The sequence below is a fragment of the Mugil cephalus genome, chromosome 8, assembly GCF_022458985.1.
Source record: "Mugil cephalus isolate CIBA_MC_2020 chromosome 8, CIBA_Mcephalus_1.1, whole genome shotgun sequence".
Classification (NCBI taxonomy): domain Eukaryota; kingdom Metazoa; phylum Chordata; class Actinopteri; order Mugiliformes; family Mugilidae; genus Mugil; species Mugil cephalus.
In genome coordinates, this window is record NC_061777.1 from 12,305,936 (window position 1) to 12,322,729 (window position 16,794).

The 16,794-nt window shown below is 42.3% G+C and overlaps 1 protein-coding gene across 2 annotated transcripts in view; it reads right to left on the bottom strand.

The window, feature by feature from the left end:
- LOC125012653 (netrin receptor UNC5C-like) overlaps nucleotides 1–16,794 on the bottom strand; it is a 185,698-nt gene that overhangs the window by 38,935 nt on the left and 129,969 nt on the right. For both annotated transcript variants that reach the window (XM_047592728.1, XM_047592727.1), the window contains exons 5-6: nucleotides 2,944–3,124; nucleotides 227–394 (exon numbers count right to left, since the gene is read on the bottom strand). In XM_047592728.1, coding sequence (XP_047448684.1) covers nucleotides 227–394; nucleotides 2,944–3,124 — 349 coding nt within the window. The remainder of the gene's footprint in view (nucleotides 1–226; nucleotides 395–2,943; nucleotides 3,125–16,794) is intronic.

A 16,794-nucleotide genomic window follows, 5' to 3' on the forward strand; every position in this document is an offset into this window, starting at 1 on the left:
AAAGGCGCCAGGGGAATGAGAAACACACAAAAAAAACAAGGTATGAGAGAGAGGAAACAAAGGGCGGATCAATGATAATGGTTGCAGTTATGTCCCAAGCCTTGTAAAGTGTACAATGGAGAAGCAGATAAATAAAAAGGACATAAGATGAATGTGGCAGAAGCTGAGCAGCACATGGTAAACAGAACAGAACAGAACAGAATAGAATAGAATAGAATAGAATTACCTGTGCACAGTGAGGTACAGGCCAGTTTTTGAATGGCCTGTCCGTCACAGGGCAGTCCTCTATTCAGAGGGGCAGGATTAGTGCAGCTCCTGGTTCTTTTCTGGAAGCCACGTCCACAGCGGCTGTTACAGACGGACCACTCCGTCCACGTCGACCAGCCGCCGTTCACTGTGGAAACAGAGATCAGCAAGTTGATTAATCAGATCAGTCGGCTTATAATGATACATCCGTGCATTAACCCTTTTAACACCCACTTTCTTAAGAGTTGATGAAATGTAATCTACTGATTCACATGGTACATGTAATTCTTATCCTGAATTACAGTCTGTGACATCTAGCACGTCAGGGAAGGCTCCTAGACAAAAAGCAAAATAAAGGACGGAGGATGAAGGGGAGCGAGACCACTGAACATCCAGCAGCTAAAAGTATTTTGTGTTTCTCTGAGAAAATGGCGCAAAGATCATCGTGCATTTTGGTTTCAGCTGCTAATTTGTCAAGGCATCGGAATGCGGCCTCGCATCAGCACCGTGAAACATCGGCGCCGACAGCGAGGTCTCTACTGCCAGTGACGCGCAGCAAGTCACAGAAACGGAGATGGAGAGATGATAAGGAGAACAGATTTAAAGAAGCTTGTCACTAGGGGTGATGCTCCTCATTTCCACAGCTGACTCACCTTCTTTCAAAGGCATTTTAGAAAGAGACACATGCACAAGAAAGGAACATACGGTGATGGAATCTAGTTTGAAGGCAGCACGGTGAGATCTAATTTGGTGGCGGGGAAGTTTCCGCCACAGCTTTTGGAACAGAAGACCACAAAAGGTTTCATAAGGTCTGTGCATCTGGGTCACAATTCTGCAACCTCTGTTATCCATCAATCTCCAGTTTGTATCACATGCTCTTGTTTGCGTTAATTTGCTGCATATATGGTTTACAGGTGTTGCTAATCACAGCTGTAAAATTAATGCAATCACAAATATCTACCAAAAAGGGCCCCAGACACTACAGTTAACCACCCCCCCACACACACACACACAGACACACGCACTTAACTTCAAGCCATCTCCTAATGAAATCTGGGATTCCTCTGAGTTATTTGAATTATCCAAGCTATCTATCTTGGTGGAGGCGGTATGTGTCAGGAGGTTTATGGTGCTGAAGCTGCTGGATTTTTCCTGCACACCGAAACCGCACTTGCTCCTCTGCAACGTTTCCATTACCCTGCAGCTACCGTTGCACAGTTTTCCTCCTCTCTGTGTTTACACTCACTAATACACTCAGCGGAGGGCTCAGACTGACGCATGAAGCTGTGTAGCCCCACCAAACACACTGTAAATCACAAGCTATGACGCTGGTGTCACAGTTATAAGAGTTTTCAGAATATATTCAAAATATATTCAAAAATGTGCGTGTTTCCACGTTCTACTTTGATCTCTCATGCTCCTATGCGTCACTGCTTTTACCTCTACATGATTGCCCTGCATCACGTCACATTTAGACATGAATATTCCTTCATTATTTTGCATTATTGTTGCTGTTTTTCAAGAGGGAAAATTCAGCAGGACAGCGGTGACAAAGAAAAGGGCAGATGAGACAGACGTGAAGGCATAAATCAGGTAGAAAGTTAAAATGAGCTACAAGGACACACAGAGAGAGAAGGTATCAGAGAGGAGAGGGGCAGTGGGTTGAAAGTCCTCTGCAGCATCTCCACAGCTTAAGTGCCCACCTTTTTTTTTTCTTAATGCCCAAACTAAAATTAATCATAAAATAGAAAGAAACCACTAAATCCAGGTACAGACACTATCGTCATATTAATGTTTTCCATTTTTTTCTTCTTCACTCACCTGTTTTCACTCACTTTGTTCTCATCTCTCCTCTGCCTCTCCTTACCTGTCTCCCTTCCATCTGTATAGCTGTTTCATTTTTTTTTTTTGCCCTCATGTTTTTTCCACCACTATTTCACCTTGTCAACAGTGTCAGCCGGGCCCTCGTGGAGCCACGAAGATTGAACCACAGATTGAACAATCTATTTCTGTAAGGATACATCAGTGTCAAAGCACTCCATCTCTCGTTGTTTGTATCGAACAGGCGCACATGCTCAGTTATTTTGATTGAAACACTCCTCCTGGTGAATGGAGTCGGTGTTATATTTGTGAAAAACACTCTCTTTCCACATGTGTGTGTGCGTGTGTGTGTGATCTGCTCTACGTTGTTTCTCCCCAAAATGTTTCCTACCCTCTCGTGTCAGGCTGACGTGTGGTAAAAAAGGAAAAAACAAAAGTGAAACATGTGAAAGTGAAACATGTGAAGCGTGTGAATCGTGTTCCTCCCCCAAAACAAGCTTTTCCTTCTTCTTGTTTGTCACAGCTGGTATGCCGCCATATGCTGCACAATTCGTTTATAGCTGTGCCTCTTGGCTGAAAAGCGCCAACATTTGGAAAGCCCAAGTGTTTCTAATTTAAAACCGAATCCCTGATTGGTGGGCTTTAACTGGGCGAGGTCAAGGGTGACGTGAGAATATCAGGCCAATCACAAAGAGAATTGTGAAAAAAAAAAAAAAAAAATAAGAATGCGCTGGCATGGCAGCAGGGATAATTTCACGTGGCAGATGGGGGCCGGCTTGGCTAATCACAGACGTGGTTGCGCGGCTGCAGGTAGCATTTAAAATTTTAAAAAAGAGAACAGTAGATAAACACACAGACCTATGCATGCGAACTTACCATAAACAGTAACGGTTGCCGTCGTGCTTCGTCTCTTGGCCACTATGTTCTTAGCCACGCACGTGTAGTTGGCCGTGTCCGACAGACGCGCCTGCTTGATGATCAGGTTGTGGTCGATGGTGATGTAGAAGTTTCTGTCCTCTGCTGGGTCAATTATCTCCTCATCCTTTAACCACTCCACCTGGGAGAAGAGAAAACGAGGTGAGTATAAAGGTTTCTCTCCATCACTATAAAAGAGAAAATATGAGAAAAGCATATTTAACTACACTAAACAGTGTTAGCGTACGACGATACTATAGGGCTATACGCGCTATCGGTATTTATAGTGGATGAGATGGACCCTGCCGCGAAGCTAAAAACAAATTAAAGCAGAGTTAAAATAGTGTTATTGCCAGCTGAGGGAAATTATGAACTGATCCAGCATGACAGAATATGCTGATAAAAGGAGGCAGAGGGGGAAACAATAACACATCTTTCAGTATGTCTGCCTGTGAGAATGAAAGCAGAAAATTACAAGAATAAAGAGCAGGTACGGGTATAATATTGTTTTTAAACAATTCCATATAGCAAATAAAGAATGGAAAGAAAGATTTATGAAAGGATGCTGTGTGATCGTATTTCACTGGCTGTACTCATATTCAATATCTCAAGTAAACAGACATCCGAAACTTCCGGATAGTCTTTCCGACTGAAAGAGAGGAGACTATCACGCTTCATCCCCAAAAACAATTCTATTCTCATAACATTTATAAGCAGCTAAATGTGCTTTATTTTACATGTAATAGTAATAGTAACCACATATGACCACAAGAGGTTATTAACCCAGCAATACGGAGAAATCCTAAAGACTCCCAGCTAGAGTGGATCCTTCATAATACAAAACCCCAGTGTGGCAGGACAGCAGAGGACAAAACCCTGAACATATGCTTTTGTAAGGTACTTTGGGTGAAGGGTAGGACAGCGGGAAACTGTTCTATTTATGAGCCTAATCACATTTCCTGAGTGCTGTATTTACTGGCCTGAACCCTCATAAATTCAGCCCGTCCCAGCTTTATGGCAGGAGCATAAATGTTCTAGCTGTGTTGTTTAATTCATGTTGTTTAATTTCCTCCTCCCTTCACATTAGGAAATGGAAATCTCAGATGCAGAAAAAGAGAGGAAATTCAAGTGTTATTCTTCGGTTTACTGGCTGCCCAGGCTCGGGCTGTCATTCTTCTCTCTCTCAGTTATTCCACCTGCTTCCCTCTCTCTCTCTCTCTCCGATCTTTGGAGGTTCGGCGGTACTCTTGGAGCGCGGGGCTGGCCGCAGCTCTGAATGCTCAGCCTTAAGTTAGAAGCTGCGTGACCTTTCAGTTTCTATTACAAAGAAAAGGTTATACGTGGGAAAAGAGGCAAAGCCAAACACACAAAAGCATTTACAGACAGCGCGGACGTTCGGGAAACACGCGTGTCCATACGAGTACAACATACAGAAGGTGCTCTTTTTCCAGAAAAAAAGAAAACAAATGCTGTAGATTATATGTGGTCAAGTAAAATACCAGGGTATTGGGATCTCTTTGTATTAGTTGCATCAAAGTAGCCCGGTTGTTCAGTCTTCACAAAATAAAGATGAGCGTAGCAAAGCACCACCTTTTAGAGAATTGCAATGCACGCACTTGCAAAATCTTGCATAAGCTAATTCACTTGTAGCCACATATTCTACAAAATAACAACTCCTTATATGACTGTAAAAATAAAAAAATATATATAAATAGTTGATAATGACATTCTCAGTTAACCCATTATTAGATAAACCTAGTCAAGGCATAATCACAATTTTATACCATCTTACATTCCTAAAAAGAACTACCTCAAACAATACAGTGGCCAATAATGCAAAGTTAATATCGTGGCACTGGATTATCTGAAAGAATATGATAGAAAATATTAATGGGGAAAAAAGCAAAGTATCCCCGATGTTTCTACCAACAGCATGGACGCATCGCCATCTCCAAACACATCTAAGGTGTTATTCTATTTCTAATGTGGAAATCATGACCCAAGGCCCTCTCCGATCACAACGACAGAAATAATTTACCACTACATTGTCACTTTTCAGTTGAGCGAACCGCTGATGTCGATTTGAATCTCCTTGTATTTGAATGGGTGTATTTCAGAATTCATGCAAATGATAGTATAGAAATGGAGACTCAGATATACACAGTGCTAAAATGTTATCTTAGTATTTCAAAAGTTACCCCATTATCATGATGGTCGGGGCAGACCAGGGTCAAGTTATTTAGTTATTTGGAGTGTAAACGAAACGGACAAAATAACTGGGAAAGAATCGAGGCAGATGAACACTGTGGCTGATATTCTAACATAACAACACAGACACACTCTAGGATTATTCAATATCACCGGCAACTGTGGGCAGATGAGGGTGATTCTTTTTCTCCAATTCGATTTTATTTATGTAGCACCAACAATAACCAAATTGTCTTGCTCCTTGAGGCCAGCCGGGTAGCGTGACAGTACAAAAAAAAGGGGGGAGGTGGGACAAAAGATAAGGGAGGAGATTTAGTCTAGGCCTTTCTTCGTACACGTATCCATGCAGCACACCATCAGTCGTCACTTTGTGAGAATTTATACATTCCCCTTAACTACTTCCATCCTCCAATAACCAACTGCTTCCATGTTACTCATACCGGGGCATTACATTGCACCAGGTTTAGTGACTGTTCCATAAAATACAAAGATCAGATCAGATCATTTCACCTCCTTTTGTGGCAGTCTGCAAACACCCTTTGAGAGATTGTGCGGTGATGCACTGAAAATAGCCGCAGTCTTTGATGATGCCTGAAGGTTGAAGCATGTGAGACTGATGTGTGCACCGGTGATTTCAGACAAAGAGACCACATGTGGTGGCTATACTACCAATGCCACTGCATCATTAGCCACAGCTGGTGTAAAGAGTGTTTGTCCGCGTGTGTGTGTGTGTGTCTGTGCACGCTTGTGTGTGAGAATGGCAGAGGGTGGCTGATTGGATCAAGCCAACCCCAAGGGAGAATGTGTATTTGTTATTTTAACTCTCGCCCCCGCATCACCTGTCTCTCTCACTTTGCCCACACACTACTACACACACACACACACACTCACACAAAAACGCACACGCCCCAAAACCATAGGTTTATTGCTTTAGTGCAGATATGAAATAATGCCATTATACATGGCAGTGTGGTGGTACTTGTAAAGCTCGCAGTGCACGGTCCTTGAAGCACAGAGAAACACACTTGCACATGCACGATCACAGGATTCAGCCTCGCCCCCTGTTTCAACTGGAACTTTAAAAGGTTCAACGAGAGTCCATTCTTTTTTTTTCTTTTTTTTTTCTCAAGAAGAAAAAATCAAAAGGATAAAGGCTTCATCTGATTACTTTGTTCTTGCTTTCTTTCTGCTTGATCCAATGACTTAATTTGTCCACAGGTAGCTGAAATCGCGCAAGCCTGAATGTCAGATGAAAGCCGATTTATATTTCGATGCTCAATAGTTCACAATATATGCTGTGATGTGATGAGTGATATATTCAAATGTGTCAACCCTTCCACATGTTTTCTTATTCACAGGCAAATGAAGCAAGCAGAAAAGTTGAATGTCTTTCCCAACCTATTAAGATATGCATCTTTCCCTGGCAGTGGAACAAAGGTTTGGTCGCGCGCTGCACAAGATAAAAGTAGGCCAAGATATAGAGATACATATACTCTCTTTTGTTGAGCCGGAGAAAATATTTCGAAAAGCTAAGCTTTGCTGCATATCTGCTACCAGGAGCAAGAACATCATAGTCACGTAGTGTCACGAAGGGAAACGGTATAAATCTTGCAAAGGCAAAACAAATGGCCGACCACAGAACAAGTAGTAAGATAACAAGGCAAAGAATATCTATGACAAATGCTAAAATGTGACACGCTTTGTAGATCCACCCTGAAGAGGGTCATATGGGAGTCGATAACAGCTTAGAGATGCAGGGTCTACGAGAAGAATCTGACAATGAATCACAGCAGTTTCCAAAGCAGCAGCAGCAGCAGCAGCAGCAGGCACAAAGACACACAAACACGCACACAATAAAACAGAAAACGGGCAAGTTACAATAAAATATGATTCTCCGGTTAAATCCACGTAATCGAACTGTATCGTGCGCGTGTGTGTATCACTGCTCAAGTGTTAATATATATGTTCGTCACAGAGGATTATCCCCTTGATTAGCCATATTATCTGGATCCCTATAAGACCACAGATGAGTGGGTTAAAGAGCTCTCATAGTGATTACGCTACCTATGTGTGGGTGGGGACCCAGCGAGCATCGTATTTCAATGTTTTAATAATCCTAACCCCTCATCCCCACCTGCTCCACAGAGCTTCGTCAACTCCTTTCATCGCAAACTGAGACATAAGGGGAGTTGGACGTATGAGGAAATTGACGGCGAAAGGACATTCAAGACGGAAGAATGAGGGCTGTCCTAAAGGACGGCAGAGATGCACTTTCATACCGACAATGCACTCAGCTTTATTTTTAGCTTCATTAATCAATTGGCACATATTTTTGTTTAGATCATTCTGAGTAGCTAGTACTCAGAGGGCTACATATGCCAGAAAGCTGATTCATTAACCTTGATACTCAGCTAATTTGTTTTGCAAAATACATTTTAAATGATTTTTTTTTTCCATTTCCATTTTTATTTATTTATTTATTTATTTTACATTTTGGAGTACCAGAATTCTTTCCACACAGGAAACCAAGGTTTCCTTTGGTTAATGTTTGGCCGCGATGATAGTTACTTTTCAATATTAACCAAGCCTTTCCCACACATTAACCTAGGAAACCCAAACCAATGCTTTTAGACCAAGGTAGTTGATGTAAGATGTAATGTCTTTTTGTGGGTTCATTGTCTCCCAAATGTTGTCTGTATTGAATAGTTTGTCTTTGCAATGTCCCTTAGTCTTGCACTGTTGCCATTGTTGGTCTGCACTCCATAAGCTTGCACATACACACTTCATGCTCAGTCCCTTGTTTTGTACTTAGTCCTATGTCTTCATGTAGCTCCACGGTCCTGGAGGAACCTCCTCTTATCTCACTACTGCACCAGCTATGTATTTTTTCAATGATAAGACCGGAGCCTCTTTCATTTAACATTCTACTTTGTGACAGCCCCCGTCAAAGGACAATGCAGTCAAAACAAATGCAGACACTATCAACTGTTTGTGTTATTTGCAATCCCATAAATTACATAGTGCAAACTTACACAGAAGTCACTCTGAGAGGAGGGAACATGGAGAACTCGGGCGATATTTATTCTTCTTCAGTTCAAAAATGTCTCCTGACCAGAGCTGAATCAACCTGTCAAACGTTGACGTCTTCTGCGAGATTATGCAGAGATGTTTATGCGCATATTCCTAGAAGCATACTTAAGTGCCTTTCATGCTGAACTCTTTACCAGCACACGCTCACTCAGACACACACACACACGGACACATCACTGCCAGATGCGCCACACTCATTAATATTGGCACTGGCTGGCATATATAGAGCCATCACTGTAATTGCCATGCTTGTTTCCATTATCAAAGACTCACACATAGCCATATGATCACACAGACATATTAACAAAGCCGCACATGCATGATGGAACATGCCAACCCAGTCCTCGTGAGCCCACTTAGTCTAGTCAGCAGAAAACAGCGAGGTGGCATATAAATAAAAAAAACAAGAGAGAAAGGATGAGATTAAAGCAGGAGGGCGAGAAACAAAGAGAAACAGATGAAGATGGAAGAAGGGTCACGGGAAGACAAAGAGGTGGAGGGGATCCAATATTTAAGAATCAGACAATAGTCCGAGCGACAGCATGAAGAGGAAACAGAGAGAAAGTGGGAGGAAACATACTGAGAGGACCAGACGGGAGTGATGGAAGACCAGTGACGGAGGAGCAGAGCATCTTTCTTTCTCTCCTGCTGCCATCAGGTTTCTTGACACAAACCCAGACAATTGGCTATAACTGCCTGTGCCTGTTTATCAGAGGATAATACCAACAGATGCCACACACACCTACACACACATGCACACACACCACCAGTGTCCTGATGTGTAGCTAAGTAGAATAGTAATCAAGCTATTCATTAGTGCAGTAACAAAGGCCATTACTGGCTAATCAACAATCTTCAAATTCAATCGAGGAAAGCTAATAGAAATTTAATCCAACAGCGCACACGACTATGTTGAAAATTGTGTGCGATGTGTGTGTGCGTGTGTTGATACCGGACAAAACAATTAGCTCGTTGTGATAAGATGAAGAAAAGGACTTTGTTGATTCGAACAATTAGAGGAGAGTAAAGTTATGGAAGAAAAGAGAATAGCTTAAATGGTTCATCTGACTAACCAGGACTCATCCTTTCTTTCCTCAGCCTGCTCACTGTCAGCACACGGGCTGACTACGTGGATGCGTGTGCAGCCATACCTTATATCAGTCAGCTTCGGGAAATATTTAAAATATTTATGTCATACTCCCTAAATACCTAATCAAATCAGAGACTATTGTGGTTTAGGAGAATTTTGATTTCCAGTCGTTTGTATAATAGAGTTAAATAACCATCAAGAGCTCTCAAGTGTCAACACAGCCTCAGGAATACTTGTTTACAGTAATCCTCGGGATTTTATGATTCGGTAAGCTTTGGACCATAACTATGCTGCCTACCTACAGCTCCTAGCCACAAATTAAATATATATTTTCATATTTAATTTGGAGCTAGGGAGTGTAGGCAGGCAGGACTTGCTACCTCATATAAATCCTACTCAGAGTATACGACGCATTCTCCTAACTTTCCCTCATGTTCTTACTTGACAGCATTCATGGCACACTCACATCTGGGCTTAAAAAAATAGCCCGTTAGCCTGCAAAATCAAGCAAACAATCAGCCTGCTATGTGCACAGCTTTTCTATCTTTACCACTCAATCGCTGTAATTTGCGAGTGCAAAAGTAGCAACTATTGATTTGCCAAAGCAAGTTGAGTCAGATGAAACTTTGCAGAGTGAGTGTGTGTGTTTGCGTTCATTCCCCTTCCTCCACAAGGCCACATTCTCCTGTTCACTTCAGTTCTTGGCACCGCACCGCAACGCATTGGGTGCGTTCTAACAAATACAAATGGGTGCGTTTCGCTGCCAGCAAAAACCTCTGGACTAATTGTCCTCTCAACGTCAAGGGCTGTACCTCACTCCCACATCTACAGGAATATGCTTTCTCTGTTTCTCTGTGTTGGCTCATGTAATTTTTTTCTCTGTGCCATATATTAGGTTTAACCCTACATACTTGGTTGAAGTCACTCTATCTGGGTAAAACTTTTTAGTCCAACTCTGCTTAACTCTGCTACTCATTGGTTCTAGGTGGAGCACCGTGTGCTGACATTTTTATAACAGCTAAGTTAACTATCTGATTCATTCAGCTCAATCAACTGGCTGAACCTGCCTGCGCAGAGAGCAGCTGGACTCACGCCCCTTTGATTTTGGGTGGTGGATTGCCAGTTTGTTGTGACAGATGGAGATTGTATGGGATAATTTAAAACAGGGGTCTTCAACGTTTTTCAGGCCACAGATCCCCAGACTGATTGAAAGATTAAGTAGGGACCTGCTACCTACTACATGTGATCTTTATTAAACTCAAGCTTGTAAATATACATGATTGTCACTATTTTGCATTCAATATTAAGCTTTTCGAACATGCAAAGGTTCAAATATTTAAAAATCTTTCCAAAAAAATGTATAATTAACCAAAAATTTTGCAAACTCCCTGCAGTAACTTCACGCCCCCTTAGGGGTCACGGACCCCCTGGTGAAAAACCTATGATTTAAAAGAATACCAAAAAAACCAAAACATAAAGCAGTTTTTTTTTTTTTTTGACACATTCAAAGGTACGTCAAATCCACATCACATAACACAAGAAGCTGATGATAGATTTGACACAGCTTCACAGCGGTCCATTAGAGTCACACTCTCATGTCAACATTCAAGAGAGGAGAGACGGAGAAAGAGAGGGAAAGATGATGGAAGAGACATGGACAGAGAGCTAAATGTCTGATGGCACTTTGAGCAGAGGCTCATGAAGGAACTGGAAGACAATCTGAAGTGTCATCACCAGCTTGGGTACGTACCTACTTAATGAGGCCTTAATGAGTTAATGATTACCACAGCAATCCATGCAGATGAGCTGATAATGTGTCCAGTTGGTCCTAAAGATCTAATTTGAGAATCTGATTTACCGATATAGTCGCAAACGATCTGGCAACTTGGGTATTGTCAGACAAACGCATAAAACTCAGGCACTCTTATGTAGATAATTGTTGATAAAAATTCAGGGAGAAAAAAAAAAACAAAGCAGGAGGGGAATAAAAAATGGCTTTGAAATATGAGAAAACCCCAGAAAAATCAACAGCACTGCCAGGTATGATGTGTTTAAGCACTAGGTAAGCACATCAAACATGGAGAAGCTGTGGAAAACACTCTCCGTTCGGGTTGCAAAGAACACTAACTCGCTTAAAAATTTAACGCGATTCAGAAAAACAACCAGGGACCAAAGAATACTGGCGAGAGGCCGTCTCTCAGACAAGTGTTGCAACAAGACAAAAGCGGATAACCCACAAAGAGACAACGTGTCAGAAACACAAACGCAATGCCGAGGAATTGATCAGTTTGCAGGTTATATTTAGAATAAAGTGTCGATGTCTGTGTATTTGTCAGGAACGGTTGTTAATGATATCCCTGCCACCGACTTGCATTGATTGTGCGATTTTCCGGTAACCTGCAGTATATCTGCCACCGTCTTAATTGGCCATATGTCCTAGTGTTTCTTTCTGCATTTTCTTTACACTTGGGAGGTGATTAGGCCAAACACGCTGCCCACTGCTTCTGCTGGGAATATACTACCCCACTATCATACAATACATGCCAAGACTGGCCAGACTGGGCAGATTGCGCAGGTTAACACAAGGTTACCACACGTGTGGACACAAATATACGAGGTGAATAGCGTGTCACTGCCTATGTGTGTTAATGTCAACATGGGATTTCAGAGACTCTGACAGCTTAATTAACTAGATCCAGGCGACTGACATAAAGACCTAATTAACCACACTGACATAACTGGGTTGCCATCAGCAGTCGTCCCACGCAGATGCTGTAAAAGATACCTTCCATGAAAAGAAGTAGTTAAAAGGGTTTGTTTCCACTTTATGAAGTTGCGTATCGCATGTATCTGTACAAAAATACATCAAGAACTCATTCTATCTAAATTATATTGCCCATAAACTTACAGCAGATATATCAATTTATAAGACCGTTTACAAAGAGAGGAAGCCAGGAGGTTTTATTTGTGAAGGTAAGAAGAGTAACTCAGAGATCTCATCTTTATATCAGTGTGTATTCCAGTAAAATGATAAAAAAAGATTTAAAAAAAAAAAGATAAAACACATCTGTGGGGGCAGGATCATTTAATTCTCTGAGGTGTTGTCTATAAAAAGAAGTAGGACTTAGCGTATATTCCTAAAAGAGATGCACCGCTAGGAATTGAAATGTAGTTGGGCATCGAGGAAGAAGTATATATACAAGAGAAATAGTCCCCAATGTGCAGCAGAGTGTAAGGAATAGCAGAGCGTTCTCCAAGGTGTCCTGTGCAGACAGAATTGGGACACAGGAGGACATCCAGTTGGACTGGGACAGGCCTAAAGAGTCCTATTTATATCCTACTACTCCACTGCACCTAGCTGCATCCCTGCTGAGTGACACGCACGCGTGGAACACGAGCACCGTATTAGCCAGTTGTGAGGCTGTTCTTGCGGACGTGCCTCTAAATATGCCGCTGAATGACTCACAACGCAGCGCCAAATAAAACACGGCACGAGCGCACGCCCCTGAAAACTTAACCAAAGCAAGTCGACGGCTCGCTTTCAGCAATGTAACCTTATGAATGGTAGAAAGGAGAGGACGAGAGGGTGGGACAATTAGAAGCAAGTGCAATGAAACAGAGGGGAGACAGTAAAGGAGAGGCAAAAAAAAAAGAAAAAAAAGTTGCTCAGCACAAAAGGAGGTCACAGATGTGCTGAACAGAAAGCTTGCTTCACATGCAAACGCACGCACGCACACACACACACACACACACACACACACACACACATGCACAGTTACCTCTGAGATTTAACACAGGTGCGGATGCTTCACAGTGATCCATTAGACTCACCCTCTCATGTCAACATTCAAGAGTGGAGAGACACGGGGAGAGGGAAAGATGGATGGGGAACAATCTCAAGAGAGGGCTGGGTAAAGAAAAGGCATTTCCACGGCAACGGTGGAAGAGGGAAAGATAGAGAGAGTTAGGGAGGCGGTGATTGTGGTGGAGGAGGACGGGGGAAACGGGGGAGCGCAGGCCAGGAGCAGATACCTGTGGGTGATCCATTAAAACTGAGCCAATGGCGTTAACAAAGAGGGAGAGAGAAAGTGAGGGAGGGAGAGCCCGTGGAGGGGAGGGGGAGAGAGAGCGTGCAACGGAATAAAAAGGGTAAATGAAAAGGTAATTGGAGGTGAGGGAGACTGACGGAGGGATGGAGCGAGGTGGAATTTCCATACTACGTCAACAATTAGGGAAAGAAAAATGAGGAGGGGTGGAAAGAGACGGAGGTGCTGAATGGAGGGAAAAGGGAGAGGAGAGACTAGTTACAGATGATATAGTGGCGTAATTTATTAGGGCCAACACTTGGGAAAACAAGAGCGGGGAAGTAAAAGTCCCGTGGAATGCAGGGGGAGGGCGGAGGATGAGAAAAACAACAGCAAAAAGCAGGAGGAAGCTGCTCAGAGCAATATTTAACCAGTGAATCCTTCAACAGAACACGAGGAATGTGTGTGTGTGTGTGTGTGTGCGTGTGTGTGTGTGTGTGTGTGTGTGTGTGTGTGTGTGTGCGTGTGTGTGCGTGCGTGTACAACTGACCAGTAATTCCAGCTACGGCTAGCTTTCTCAACGCATCTCTCTAAAGGGCAGAACCAAGCATTACAAAGATAGACTACCACTGTGGAAGATTGATAGATGGGCTGCACTTTTGAGACATGGTGCAGGTGATTCGGTGAGTAAATGGGGGGAAAGGATGTTCAAAAGTGAAGAAAGCAGAGAAGAAGGTCAGTGACTTGGAAGTGGGAGTTCAAAAGAGCATGAAAGAGAGCACATAAGAGAGCGAGAGCGTGATTTGTGACATCAAAACTTCTAAAGAAGCGACACCTGGTCCAATAGGAAACTTCCTGAAAGCCGAAAGTGGTCTTTCAGACAACCCACAGTATCCAGTAGATAGATTTGAATGAAAAATATTTGCATATTCAGAAAAATATGACGAACATTTTAACCAGACAACATATCAGATAAAATTTTAACTCGAAGCAAAGTGTTTTTCAGTCTGAGGAGCGGATGAAGTTATTACTCCTAACACTTCAAACAATGAATGCCAAATTAGCAATGGATGCCGATTTCAAACAAGTACCATCACAAATCACTGGAGTTTTAACACCTGAGGTTTGCTTCCATGAACTGGGAAGCTTGAGGAAGAGTGAAGCCTGTGGGCTTAGAGCTTTGGGGCAAAACAGCAGGTACAACCAGGGGAAGGAAAGCTGACGAGCGTGAACCTGGGGCTAGGGGAGCGAAGCCATTTCCCCACTGAGATGGAAATGGGGATAAGGGAGCTTCTCATTTAAAATTTAACTTTTTTACCACTTGTCCCATTTAAATATTTCAAGCTTGTGCTCCTCAAAATGAGAAATTTTCATCAACATTTGAAAGCTACACTCAATAATGCCCATGAAAGACAAGATGAAAGACTTAGCTTGTTAAAAATGTAGTTTTTAAAAGCATCTGAGAACCTCTAATTAATGACGGGAAACAAGTTAAACTGGAAATTGGAAATAACAGGAGATATAATATATATATATATATATAAACTCTCACAGCTGTAAGCAAAGGAACAATCCTGGAGACTCTGATAGCAACACTGGTAGCTGAAGGGCGGAGAGGGTTACAGAGATGACAGTTTGAGGTGAGAGTGTTAGGGGATGGAAAGTTAAAATGAGACCCTGAGCTCAAATCATTAGAGGAAGAGGCAGGACGGAAAAAAAAAAAAAAAACATCCAAATCCACTCAGCAGCTCAGACACGCCGAGGGAACATTTCCCCAAACAGACGCTGACCTAGTAACAGCTGGAATCAGAATCAACACCTCAAATACCGCTGAGGAAAAGTTCAAAAGGGAAACACTTTCAACTACTGACTGAGGATCAGAAAGTTAGGAAATTAAAAGATTTGACTTGTTCTCTCCTCCGGTCTAATATAGCACGCGGCACTTTTTGTTCTCGCCTAATCCACCGGCCCAGAATGTCACAGAGAAATGTTTGTCTGGGATTCTGCAGTGTGCAGCACACATGATGAGAGACAGTCAAAATGTGGTGACAGCGAAGACTGTTTGACCAACGTCAAATTGTTGTCTCTGAGGAGGATTTCTTTACACTTGCATTTCCTACAATAACTAATAGTAATAAATACAATTCTTAAGGGGTCATAGTAGGTCTCACTATGAGAGTTTATGGAACTTTCTTAAGTCTCTAAAGGCAGCGACTTTTCTGGTCGCAATGAGCCAGTGTTGAAATGACTGACTGGTTGTTAAATTACAGAACAGGCCTGTGCATGGTTACGGGTCAGTGCGGTAAAAGCGTCAAAAGTGCTCTGTATCTGTGCCTCTATTGCTTTCTTCATTTCTCCGGACAGTGATGTATTTTGCTTTTCCTGCCGTAACCCTCCGGCTCGCTAAGTACTTTAACATCACTAATGGCAGCAGCAGAACCACGAAGAGACGGGGAGGCGGGGAAAGGTGAAAGAGCGATACAAATGCAAAGTGCCAGACACGAGGAGAAAGGAAATATAGAAGACAGAAACAGTGGGGATAAAATTAGAGCGGTGGAAGAGTGAGCAAAACAAACCACGGGACGCTGCTAAAGAGCATTTAAGTGTTCCAGTGCACACCTGTAATGTGTGACTCATCTGCCAGCGAATGCTTCTCTAGCAAGGTGTGCCGTCTACTTAAGCAGCCTGACCTAATTCTGCTTCATTTTTAGACTTTCCATGCAGATACTTACAGTATAATTACAATAAACAACTCTGATTTCCCTGGATTATGCAAATGGTAAATTGTGTCTAAAGCAATTAATTTGATCAGAAGTGAACTTTAGGGGTTTCTAACAAGGATGTTTTTCTTTCATAGTCCGGCTAATTGTAACTCACTTGAATTTTCATTTCTGTTCTCGGAAGGACAGACATGCATGTCCTCAAAAGTTCTTTTTTACAAACTAAGGGTAATCAGCAACACGCTGTACCCCCTTTGTGCTTCAAGGCCAGCCTTGTTAAGTTATTTCAGTGTTGTAATTTAAAAAGAATTTGCATGTTCAAGGTGGATTTGGGACATTTTTCTCTTCTACTACTGGGGCCAGTTTTTACAAATAGGGCTTATTATAAAATCTCTATGTATTTAAGGCTTTATGCGGCGAGGAACCATACTTAGTAACTTCAGCACATGTTTTAACTCGCGTCCTTGTGTCTCTCAGTGAGGTTTAGGAGCATGTGGCTTTCACCCAGCCAATCAGAGAAGGTCAAGGCGTCACTCTCAGGTTAAACGTGGTCTGTGGGGTCCAACTCTTTGACTTTGTACATGAAAATGAAAGATTTTAAAAAAATGCCACAAAAGTAAAAAAAAAAAACTTCTTATTCCCTACAACAACATTCTACACGTACGTCGATGGTTATGCA